This window comes from Toxorhynchites rutilus, chromosome 1, assembly GCF_029784135.1.
Source record: "Toxorhynchites rutilus septentrionalis strain SRP chromosome 1, ASM2978413v1, whole genome shotgun sequence".
Lineage (NCBI taxonomy): Eukaryota > Metazoa > Arthropoda > Insecta > Diptera > Culicidae > Toxorhynchites > Toxorhynchites rutilus.
The window spans coordinates 161,176,196-161,189,516 of record NC_073744.1 but is presented as its reverse complement, the minus strand read 5'-3'; the positions used below and the strand labels follow the sequence as shown (position 1 = coordinate 161,189,516).

At 39.2% G+C, this 13,321-nt stretch overlaps 1 protein-coding gene across 4 annotated transcripts; it reads right to left on the bottom strand.

Annotated features, from left to right (window-relative positions):
- Positions 1-2,824: 2,824 nt before the first annotated feature.
- LOC129762671 (kelch-like protein 26) lies at positions 2,825-13,106 on the bottom strand. 4 transcript variants are annotated; one of them, XM_055761152.1, is made up of 4 exons: positions 12,961-13,106; positions 11,810-12,267; positions 4,239-4,867; positions 2,825-4,173 (listed from the first exon to the last, which is right to left on the bottom strand). In XM_055761152.1, exons 2-4 carry the CDS (start codon positions 12,017-12,019, stop codon positions 2,898-2,900), a joined length of 2,115 nt encoding a protein of 704 aa, XP_055617127.1. In that variant the 5' UTR covers positions 12,020-12,267; positions 12,961-13,106; the 3' UTR covers positions 2,825-2,897. The 4 variants fall into 4 exon arrangements, with proteins under 4 accessions (XP_055617127.1, XP_055617128.1, XP_055617130.1 ...); XM_055761153.1 differs by having other exon boundaries at positions 12,842-12,973; XM_055761155.1 differs by lacking the exon at positions 12,961-13,106 and adding an exon at positions 12,778-12,893.
- Between the last annotated feature and the right edge of the window lie 215 nt (positions 13,107-13,321).

Sequence of the window (13,321 nt, the reverse complement as noted above, 5' to 3'; positions counted from 1 at the left end):
CATGAACATGTAACATGTACACGATGCGATTAGAACCCGACGTGCGATTAGAACCCGATTCTATTACAGCTAAAATGCTTCTTCTTCTTAAATGGCACTAACGATCCTAGGGGAATCGAGTGGCAAGTTCTAGAATGCGCGTGACCACATATATTGGTATATTGGATCAGAATGTTTATTGATCATCCTAAAGGAAAATATGAAGCAAAGTGTCTATAAAATGGGATGGAATCGAGAATTCAAGTTTTGCCAGGACAATGACTCAGAGCACCAAACATATAAAGTTCGTACATGGTTACATTACAATTACTCAAAAGTTATTGATATTCTTCCACAATCTCCCGACATCAATCCCAGTAAAAACTAAGAAGTTATCTGTGTAAGAAATTTAGAAAGCATCAAATTTCTAAAAATAACGATTTTAAAAACCACTTGAAGAAAAAATTTATAAATATTACTCCCGAATACACCAAAAAAAACTCGTAGATAAGGCTAAGGACAGCTAAAGATAGTTGCAATGAACAAGGGATACCATACTAATGATGGAATTCGGAAATTGGTCAACGCCATATTCTTTTTTTTTTCCAAAATATATTTTTTATTAAGGCACATGTGGCGTTAGCCTGACGGGGCCGGGAGTCCAATATTTTGACAATTTTTGTCTTACAACTATGTTAGTAATATGTAACCGATTACTCGCGGTTGGCTCGAGGTTAGTATTACAAGTGTTCTCATAATTGGTATGTTGCAGTCTTCGATGTTCTATACGTGTGCCCGACACGGGCTACTTCCTATTGGGATGCAGCTGACCATTAATCAGCAACGCTCCCTAGTCTGTACCCCATATCTAGCGTGGTGCGTCTTTCTCGACTCGAGGAATCCAGAAAATGGTCACTAGCCGGCGCAATCATCAGTTCGTGTAGAGTTGTCATGAGCGGTACAACCTTTGGCTCTTGTTGAATGATCAGTGGACTGCACAACCTTTGGCCCGTGCATCTGTAAAGAGTGTGTGTATGGCCATATTCTTTAACGTAGAACAAATTGTAACATTAAAAGAGACGATGTCTCAAGTAACATGATTTATTGATACAATAAATAAATAAATAAACTGACGATGTCCGTGTTGCCAGAACTGGGCATACCACACAAATTAGTTTGCGTTTAAACGAATTTTCCTCACGGTATACACCAAAGCAATGCTCCTTATTGTTGTCTGACAAACGACTACCTCGATTCCTAGTAGCGATGGTAATGGGATTTTATAGAAGGAGTGGCATTTTCTTATCCCCAAAAGAACACCCAGAGGTATTTATTTTGGAATTTCTTAGGAGGAGTCGGAGATGTGAGGGGGGCGGACATTTTTCTTTCATACGAGCTTCCCGATGGTGACGTAAATGCTTCTTTATTAGAAGTAAAATCTTCACATACATCGATTGGCCGAACTGCGTAAGGGTTCTGTTGTGCTATAGGATTAGGGAACTCTTTTGCCACAGACATTTTGAACATTTCAGCATAAGACATCTTGGAATGAAGTATTTTTGAGATATTCGGCCTTATTCTGCGTGGCGTGTGAGGTGAGATGACAATTGTCACTTATGTCACGCGATTCCACCAGGCGTATGCCGTGAGAAATCTCACTTGAATGAACTCTCACTTTATTCCCGCTCTCAAATATACGTGACGATTGTCACATGAACTGGGATTTCTAGGTGACAATCGTCGACATGTCTTGAGGTGCCGACAGTGCATGAAAACAAATGAAAAATTGAAGAGGAATAATAAGTGTTTTTTGGGTCGTATAGAATCGATAGTAATGGTATTATATGTATCAATAAATTCAATTTATCTTCAATTTTCACAGTACGAGAGACAAATTGCAAGTAGTTTGTTTTTTTTGTTGTGAAAGCGGTAGTGAGTCTGTTATTCCTCAATTGGACGAATAAGCACACCGAAATTATTTTCATTTCATGAAATCTATTTATTTTCTCTAAAATGTATCTATTACATGGATCTTGTGTTTCATCTATCTATCCGCGAGTCATCGTCACCGAACTGCATATCCATTTCAGAAGCCGTGGTATATGCCCGAGCCGGAGCCAGAGCAACAATTTAACACTGAGAGTGCAGAGAGCAGCAGCAACTACGACCAAAACAAACAAAAATGCTAAACTTTACAGGATGCAATCAACTGTTTCACCAAATCTAAATCAAATACCTGCAAATTCGGCAGAATGTCCTGATACACTAACAACAGGCCAGGTTAAATCAGATCAATAGATACGGTACTGACTGCAGCAAAACAAATATCTGACCTCTCTGAGCGAAACAAATAAAATTCTGGAATGCCAGATGTTTTTTCTCAAATATATGCGATAAAAATTTGAAATATTTGTAAATATGTGCTAATATCTGACATACTGACCAGCTTCGTTTATCATATGGAATCAATAATGTTTTGTCACTATTTTAAATAGCCTGCAGCAGGAATAAAAGGTTGTGATAAAAGTTAAATGTCTGCAAATTCGTGAACACATGTGCGAATGTGGCATCTTTGATCAGATTTGGCAACCAGCAGAATGAACGCCTTGTCACTTGCTGTTCATCCTCTCACATACATCAAATGAACCTCTCACGGCATCCGAAACGACTGTAGGAATAGAGTGAGGAGATGGTGATGGTGATGTGACAATTGTCATCTCACCTCACACGCCGCGTAGAATCAGGCCGATTTTCATTATGTACTTCTTTGCGAAGACCAATACAAATTAGGCAATCGATTGACATCACATTGGGGAGTGTTCTTTCCAAATAAACAGACACTATGTTAATAATAAATAAATACTTATCAAACGATAAAATGTCTGAAACTACAAAGAGCTCCGTGAGTAAATGTGTTCTCAAATGGCAGTACTGCTAGCATTATCACTGTCAACGTCATTTTCCATCTCCCCGTCATCTCCGTTGTCATCGATTACCTCCATATCGTCTCGATACTTCGGAATGTACAAGTTCGCACAGGTATGCTCCCAAATGTTCTTCGGGTACTTCTTCAAGCTGTACCAACGATCCTGGCTTACGTCGAAACATTCCACACTGGCTGCCGTATGGCGGAAAATGTCATCAGAACAGAAGCCACCGATTATGTAAATTTTCTCCTGCACCGCAACGATCCCCGCGTGATACTTCGGGGTAGGTATTCTCGTCACCTGATGCCAACTAGGTGTTTTACTGAACAAATCATAACAGTCAATGCTGTCCGCAAGAATACGCTGGCCGTTCACTTCGTACCAGCCTCCGCAAACGTACAGCTTGCGATTGATGGTAAACATCACGTGATCCGCCCGGGGATGCAACATGTTCGGTAACTTCTCCCACTTCTCGTTGAAGCTATAGTAACTCCACAGCGATCCAAGAACCCCACCGTACAGATCAAGCCCACCCGAAATGTACAGAGTGGCCCCGAATGCCGCCCCTGCGTGCTGCGTACGATACTCTGGCAGTGACTCGATGTAGGTCCACTTATCCGCAATGGGATCATACTGTTCGCAGGTAGATACCGACCGATCATCATCGTCATCCATTTCGCTGTTTCCGCCGACCGCTATCAAACTGTGACCAACGACATTGAGAGAAAACCTGCATCGATCCTGCTGCAGGGGAGCTATCGTTTCCCACTTGTTCTTTATCGGACAGTACCGAAAACCAAACGGGTGAATATACTCCTCCAGCGAAATGTCATAGCAGCCACCAATCACGTACAGATGATTGTTCAGCACCACCACCCCAAAGTTACTTTGCTTAATGTGAGGAATCGTCGTCAGATAGCGCCACTTGCCATTCAGTCTAACGTCCCTCTTCCTCCCCAGAGAGTGTTTCCCACGCTCTGCTAAGTTAATCCTGAGTGGACCCCCCGTGTTGCTGTCTCCTGCACCATCGGACTGAGTTCGACTCAGTTTCAATCGTTCCCCCGATAGTGCCGACGGTTGTGACGGAGAACCATCTCCCGGAAAGCAGTAAGTAATCTCATTCGTTATTCCCGACAAATCAAACCCACCTATCTTGATGATCGCCAGCTCCAGGCCTCGATAGTTTTGAATTTTGTTCAGAGGAGAGATTTTGTACTTGATGCACTGCTGCTCGCCAATCTTCATTATGAAGTCATACAATTCGAATCTGAGAAATAGAGAGAAAAAAATCCATATAGAACACAGACCGATCCATGCGACATTCAACATTACCGATCGATGTGACGAAACTGGAACTCATCCGAGCAGAGCAAATTGTACAGCTCTTGCAACGAGATATCCATAAAACGAATGTTGTTCCGTATCAGCTCGCGATAATTGGCGTGGATCTTGCCGGGCGACGGAGGCCCATCACAGTTCGCTTGAATCCAGCGTAGCAAAATTCCCAACACCTCGATCTCGGTACACGTTACCGGGTAATCCCCCGCCAGAATCAGCTCGATCTGCTTGCCGCTAAGTCGGAAAAATTCCGGCGATTTGGAAATCACATTCAAGTGGTGACATATGAACCGATACACCTTGTGATTCAGCCGCTTCAGTGAGTACATCTCGGAGATGATCAGCACATCGATGTAGTTGTCAAGATCCAGCTGCTGGTCCAGATAGTTGAGACATGCTTCCACGACCGATTCAAGCTGAATATAGCTGGCCGCCGACAGTACCTCCTGGATGTTGGCAAGATTGAGCGCCAGCTTGGTGGTGTAGATGTAATCCAGCAGCAGCTCGATTCCCAGCGGGGATATGTTGCGCAGGTTGATCTCGCTTAGTCGGGATTCCCGCGTATGGTCGGAAAACATGGCCCGGAAGTACTCGCTACATGCGGATAGTACGGCGCGGTGAGCCTGGAGTTTCGGATTTCAAGCGATCAAGCGTATGATCGAAACGAAATAGAAGGATGGGATTGCTTGTTAGTTTAAGGGTGAGCATTAAGTGAAACGGTAAACTGTGTAATTTGAAAAAAAATCGCAACAATTTAGAGAGTTTACAGCAAGTTAGCCAGTTTCCTGATATTTTTTGTTTAATTTTCAATAAATTTTGGAATGTCATCAATCTCTTGACAGCATAAATATTGATGCGTTCATCGATTCTCGTGCTAATCTCATTCAATATTTTACTCATTATATTTTACACGGACAAAGATCGTATCAATACTAAGTTTATTTTTCATCTGCACTCTTCCCCTGTCTATTTGATTCGATTTTTATTTATAACTAGCTGACCCGGCGAACATCGTCCCGCTGCCAAAATTTTTTTTTTTTTGATATTAATTCTTTCGATCATTTACGTTTTCTTACCAAGCGAATAATCGTGGTTTCAATCGCAGAACTCTCTATTGATTGTTATTCACATTTTCCATTTATGTAGCTCTTTACGATTTCCATTTACTATAAATTTCCTATTACTTCTACCAAAATTCGCCATTATAATATAAATTTATTTTCAGACACAATTTTCGCTCAAGATTCTCGATTCAATTGCAAATAACATGTTTCTGCGTTACATGGAATACATGATTGATACAGAACAGTAAATTTTCATTCATAAATTTTACCTGAGACTCATTTTCGCTTCACACTAACGGAACACGAAGCTTAGTTCCGTAAACGCGAAATCCAATTGGACTAACAACAACAATGTCGTTGTGGAACATATAAGAATTTTTTTTATTATCGAACTTTTCCTCGTAGCTTTTAAAATTTTAAAACTATTTCTCACTATAGCATTGATCCATGGGCAGAGACGAATACAGCAAAATAAAGACGACTCAAATCGGACCATTCCTTCTCCGGGTTTTGCGCTTAGTAACACTGTTGACCGTCCAATTCTATTCATGTAGATAGAAGATATAGGAGTGCGTTATTTCGCCAGTAAATCCATTTCCACCTTCGAACAGAGAAAATTTCGTTATCGCAAATATCGATTGGACTAACAACGCTTATCATGATGTAATTGTAAAACATCTTCTTCTTCTTTAATGGCACTAACGTTCCTAGAGGAACTTCGCCGTCTCAACGTAGTATTACTTGCGTCATTTTTATTAGTACTTAGTTGAGATTTCTATGCCAAATAACACGCCTTGAATGCATTCTGAGTGGCAAGCTCTAGAATACGCGTGATCACAGTGCAAGTCGGAGGAAATTTCTTTGACGAAAAATTCCCCCGACCGAATTGTAAAACATATGGAAATTAAATTTTCTGAATTTTCCGATTTTTCTCTCCATAATATTGATCTATGGGCAGAGACAAAATAAAGACGGCTCAAATCGGACCATTTCTTTTTCGGGTTTTGCAGTTCTTTTGTTAGCACAGTATCTAAAATGAGTATTTGATACAGGTATCACATTTTTAGTTTCGTCAGTGCGTGTGAAGGTAAACCCATGAAAATTGGGCATTTTTTGTTCATTTTTTGAATGCAAACATTATATCGATCTAAAGTGAGCTGCAGGTCATCCGAATATCGTCCGGGTTATCCTAATGTATCCAAAAACCCTTGAAATGGTCACCAATTGACTAGTATTGGCCAACCATGAAGTTCGATATATCGCATGATGGGATTTGGCTCTGGTCATAAAGTGGTCACTTTCATCGGAAACCGGATACGGAACATAACCGGGTTACGTCAATGAAGTCATAAAGGCTTCAATTAATCCCAAATAAGCCTGTTTTGAAAATTCATAATGTTCTATACTTCAAATAGCGGGTTTCGTATTGTTTTGGGTTCTGGAATTTATGGCCACTAAACTTGTTTCCGCCATATCTCGCGTCCAATGCGGTACGACCGATCCTGAGAAAATTGAGCCGCAACATTGATAGTCTCGTTAAGAAAAAATGTCTTTCATGGTGTTTTTCTGTGAAATGGATGTTTTCGTTAATGCGTTTGATCAATTTTACTCCCGGTGAATTTGCCCCCGAATGACGATACCGTAGAAAACATGTGAAGTTGGCGGTCCCACGGCCGTGAAAAAATGTCTAGGATAAAGCGCATATGGCGGTGGTAACATAAAAATTTGGAATTTCCGAACAGCTACAGGATGGCACTGGAAAGACTGGAATGCTTAGAAGAAAGAATGGACAAGTTGAGGAATCTTATTCAAACGACATGTGCTTATTTGCTTGATGACACTGTTTGAGGTTAACAGCACCGTATGTAGTACACGGAAAAAATCTGCTTCAGAACATACGGCGTTCGAGATCAGATTGGCATGAATAAATCGCTCATTCGTGCGCTCGAGTGTTTAGGAATATGAATAAAATGAGCCTTCCTTCAAACTGTTTCTGAAACATTTCTAAGAAAAGCTTGCATACGTGTACGTTTCTTATTTGCGCAATAGAGTAACAGCCCCTGCATAAAAACAAAACACAATAAAGCATTAATCTTCCTTCTCTCATGTAGGGTAGATAGGGGCAATATAACCAGGCGAGGCGAAATAGGCCACCATTCGTTTGGGCTTGTTATTGAACCAATAACACTTATTTGCCAACAATTGTGTTAGAAATACTCATATTAAGTATCTCCGTGAAAACAGTATTCAAATTCAATTGTTGTATAAAGATATTGAGAGATATATCACACTGACTGATTATCACGAAAAACATATAAAAAACAGTCAACAAAATAAGCTCCTTACGCTCCATGCTGAAAGTTATGACTCTGCTCTTTGTATCAATTCGTACTGGTATTATTTCCGAACATTTTCACTGATTTATCGGTTCATTTTTATTGAGCGTAAATGTACGGGGCGGAATGGGCATGCCTGCTTGGGGCATTATAACCAGATATTTTTTCAACATAACCTGTAAAAACAGCTGTCAAAATTTGTAAACATAGTTGGAAATAGTTAGATGTGGAATCATGGTGCGGAATTATAGGCCGTATCAATAAAAACAAAATTCACCTTTACTTTACTTCATTCGAGCAGTCGAGCAGTGAGATCAAGTTTTTACTACGTTGGTATGAATAAAAGAAACAACAAAGTATTTACTTTTCGAAAATGAATGTTTAGCTGATTTCGTATGAATAAAACAGTATTCACCAAGTATTTACTTCGTTATTATCAAGTATGCTCATGAGTAGAGATGTGCCATCCGCTCATGAGCTGTTCCGAAGAATCGACTCTTTGAAGTGAGTTGACGCGGAACAGCTCGCAAAAAAAATCAAACAGCTCTTCAGCTCACTTTGATGATGATGAAGGAGAGAAAAGAGCTGTAGAATTGAAGAGAGTGTGTGAGCTGTAAGATTCAAATGAACTGACCGTCTCTCGCTCTTCGTGTTAAGACATCAGTTTAGTTTCATTTGTCCCTCGTCTTTTCAACTCTTATATTCGCGTTGACGGCATTGAGCTTTGTTTACCAGTTTAGGGGGCGCCAAAAATAATAATTGGCTCTCAGGCAGAATGAACACGTTTTTAAAATTCAAATTATTAATGAAAATTAACTTCTGTGTATCAAATGAGTATTCTATTTCAATGAAAAACACTTTGTTTGCAGGCGGTGCAAAAATCTCATAAGATTTTTTTTTTTTGAAGAAAACTTTCTATTGTAATGTAAAGCCTCAGTAAAAATGTCGGAAATGTTGTACTCGCCGAGTCTGTTGTAAATAATAGTCTGGAATACGTGTTTCAAGTAATTAATAATATGGTGTGAAAAATTTCATTTGAATTTTAACATTTTCAAACTGGCTTCGTGGCTATCGAGTTTGGGACCCAAATTGAAAGTCGGCACTGACAACTGAGCTGAAGAGCTGTTCATAAAGAACAGCTCATTTAGATGAGCTGATATGATCAGAGCTGTTCATCATGATGAGCTGATTTGCACACCTCTACTCATGAGCATACTTTGGATCTGAAAACACTATCATTCGTTTTGGTGTCATATCCGATTTATGTTTAATGCTGCTACACTGAAGAAATAGTTTAGTAAAAGCAGCTACCAAATCTTTAGTAGCCAAAACATTGGTAAAATATACAAATGTTTTGTAAATATTACCAAAATTACGTAAAAGCGATGTCAGACGCAATGAACGTTCCTACTAGAGATTCGTAGATTTTACTTCATACCATTAGTAACTTTGTTTCTTTGTCATACCTAACATCTGTGATGTGCGCACTTTGCAATCGCCATTTCTATTTTGGAGATGAAGCGATTCGGAGGTAAGCATTTTGTTGATGTTACGTTTCATTACATATATACATATTTAATATTATTAACATATGTATTTCTTTTCTTCATAGAGACACGAGAGAACAATATGCGGATGAAACGTGCTGGTGCTACAGACACTCCCTAAATAATGCAAACTAGAGCGATGCAGCAGGAAGAGGAACGGGAACTTTCCTCATGTACGCTGCTCATAGTATAAGTTATATATTATTATTATAATGTATTCTAAGTATGTGGAGTTAAATGTAATCAAATAGTATTTTTTAAATTAAAAATAATTATTAAAAAACATTTTTATTATCCCTGATGATTATCTCTCACAAATGAGAAGCAAAATTTTCACTGATATTGCACCAATGTTGGACCAACAAATCGTAGTTTGTTTGACGTTTGTGCCTACCATTTTTCTTTCGTAATATGTACCAATGATTTGTAGGGTAGAAAATGACTAGAGAATTGGTAACATGTACCAAAAAATTCGTCATATTTACTAACTATTCCTCTCAGTGTATCTTGCGCTTGAAGCTAAACAAGTTAACGATCCGCATTGATGGCATTGAGCTTCGTTTACTAGTTTAGGGGAGCGTAAAAAAAAAGATTGATTTCCAGGCGAAATGAACACGTTTTTAAAATTTAAATTATGAATGAAAAATAAACTTTCCGTACCAATTTGGCATTCTGTTTAAATGAAAAACACTTTTGTTTGCAGGTGGTGAAAAAATCTTGTACGAATATTGTTTTTGAAGACAACTTTATACTATAGTGGAAAGTTTCAGTAATGATGCTGGAAATGTATAGACAAAGGGTTAAATAAAAATCGGAAAAGTGTTTTAAGTGATTAAATAACATGATGTGAACATTTTCATTCAAATTTGAAAACTGGCTTCGTGTCTTCTAATATGATAGGTATTACACTAACGAGATAGGGACCCAAACTATGGTCCCTAATTGAAAGTCGCCACCAGACGTCGACACTATTCCTTTTTCATCGCGAATTCACGCTTTGTCCAAAAAAAAACGTTTTGAAACAAAACCTAAACAATCAGTTGATAGATGTTTGACAAAGTAAAAACTATGTTCGAATTCGAAAATCAAATTAGTAAAGTAAACTTTTATTCATACGGATTCTAGTAAATACTAGGAAAGTTTACTTTACTTGGAAACGGGCAGAATAAGTAAATACTTTTTTTATTCATACGACCTTATATTAGAACATCCGATTGGAAAAAGTGGTAACAGACCTTGAACGCAGCCACCGATGCAGCGAAGAGAAGTACGACAGAGTGACAAGCATCCTTAGTGCATTGTGTCCCGCGAGAAATACTTAAACGTTATCTACGTTGTGCAGACCCTTTGCTGCTCCATATTTCTCACCCTTTCAATAGTCAAAAGCAATTAGCCGGAATAGATTGGCTGGCTGGTTTTCGAAAGTTTCACCCACAAATCTCACTTCGGAGAAGCAACATCCGCTGCTAGGATTAAATGATTCAATCGCGTTGCAGTCGGGAAATTCTACGATTTACTGGAGGACGTACAGCAGAAATACAACACTCCACCAAAAAGGCAATTCAACGTCGGTAAAACATCAGTGATTCCAGTAACTATCTTTGTTTCCATAGGAGCAGCAAGAAAACTAAAATTATTATCTTTATTCAACAGGTGCAGACCAAAAATTCCAAAATCCTAGCAATGCGGAGAGAAAGGCAGATGAGTGCAGGGTTCTGAGCAAGGAATAACCATTATAGATAATTCCACAGGACACCTTATGTTGCTACTGTGGGACACAATTCAGTTCCTCTACGGGTGGCGATAAACGGAACCAATGCTATCGATGCACTAATATTCTCTGTTCCTGATTTGAGCAACGTAAAATTGTAGTCCAATCACTTTGATCACATTATTTTTTGTACATGCAAACTGAATGGAATCCAATGAAATACACGTAAAAGTTGCAAAATAGAATAAGCTTTCGTTTTATGAACTCGTTACGTTATTCCCCTACGAAAACATGCTTAAATTATTGAATCAATAAACATGGTCATATTGCCCGCACGGTGGCCCATTTTGCCCCGTAGTGTTTTTGATCGATGGAAATGGAATACATTTTTAAAAGTGTAATTTTTCCACATAAATCTTTTTTAAAACGTATTCATACAATCTACATCGATCAATAAGGTTTCAAATTGTGAGATTTTAATATGTAGCATAATTTATAGATGTTCCTACATGATTTAGGACGTTTCGTTCTTAGGGGGACCATATTGCCCCTATCTACCCTACAATGTATATATTTAATTTGCGTACCTAATTCCATTTCAATATTCACTGTCTCATAAAATGCGGCATATTATACAGAAACGTGTTATCCTGATAGCGGCATTTCCGAACGACAACGCTCTGCTAACAAAACCGAAATATCCCAAATTTGAATTTTTGTGTTGTTTCGAATGATGCGAAAAATGAGAGATACGAGAGCCACGTAAAACGTGAAACAAAATAAAAAAAAAACAAAACCTCTGTGAACAAAAATTTACGAGTCAACGAAATAACCCCCACAGAATCCCTGTGAACATTTACAACTTACAAGATTCAATCTACATCTCATTAATCCAGTCGATACTCACTCGAAATTTTTTCCCATCAGCCCGAAGTGTCACGTCCACTAGCACTCCCTTGAGGCGTAGCTCGTTGAGTCCCTTCAGAATGGTGCCAGTATGACTGAAGGACTCGAACACGATCCCATTAAGCTCTTTACCCTCCTCGCCCGAAGACAGCACCGAAGGAACCTGTGCAAACGCGACAGAAACCGGCGCAGAACTTTCGACTGTGGCCATAGCGCTGGTGTCGTTTCACACTCCTTCGCAATTGCGTTCGCACCAGCACCAGCTTTAAGTATGAGCTTTATACCGAAGAATTCCCACGCCTATTTGATTTGACGACGAAACTGTTCGTCCATTATGTTCCTCGCGCTTGGAATCACGCGCACCGGAGTGGTTGTTGTGACTTCTTGGAGCAACCGTGACAATAGCTGAAACCCGTACCTTGCGTATTGGTAACGGCCGATCGAACCACTATTTTATGCCTGTGGAGAGAATTGGAAGATTCAGAGGTGATTTGTTATGAATGAGATAGAAGCATTATTCAGACTCCAAGAGCATATGTTGTTCAACAATGGACATATTATCGTCAATAATTAAGCGATGAAAAGGAAACCGAAGAGTTATCCAAAAGATGAGAGCCACTGCTAATTGCATACTTTTTGTGTACCTTCCAATGTGGATTTACGTCAGCACCAAAATGATTAGCATTGAATGTAAAACGATGGTATGATTCCTCTCAAGCCATAGGCAATCGATTACAGAACAGTTATCAAACACTGCGTTTGTATGCAAAAATGTTTCGGGATCTCTGTTCATTTTATCGCGATGTTAAACTTTTAGTTACCAAATGATGCTAGTTGTTTATTACATGATTATCGTTGCTTTAGTAACGCGAATAAAACAAGGTGACGGTGACGAACACAAAAAAAGCAGCTCTTCGACGTGGTCAGCCAATCGAAGTAGGTCAACGGCTGATGCTGAACTATCTTTACCATCTGCTCAAATTCAATCCTTTCACTAAAAACCATCTCCCGTTGGAATTGTAATCATGCGTACCATTTGGCGATGATTGTAAAATTCCAAATTATGCATCGATATTTTATTGGACTGGAATAACAGCAGCTGACGAATGGTCGATGGCTAACAACTTGGTCTGTCTGTACGTTCTCTCTTACCTTTGCAGGGAACCACTACACGATTACTGATCGTAAGCCTTTGTTTTCGCATCGCACACCTTCGATCAAACCTTCAGCCAGCAAGCAGATGAAAGCAACATATTATTTACACCGCCCACAAACACTACCGCTAGTGTTTGTGAGCTTGTGTTGGTTCCGGGTCGGGATGGATTTACAGTCCATCGAAACATAAACAAACATACATGGGTATCATTCTGTTGAATGAGACCAGCGTAAACAATGATCTGACACTGAAAATAAAAACTAAAGAAATTTTAATAGTCGACTATGACTAGAAAAATGCGGCAAACAGTAATAATGAAATCTGTAGATTTCCACTAGATGTTCAAAATTCATATTA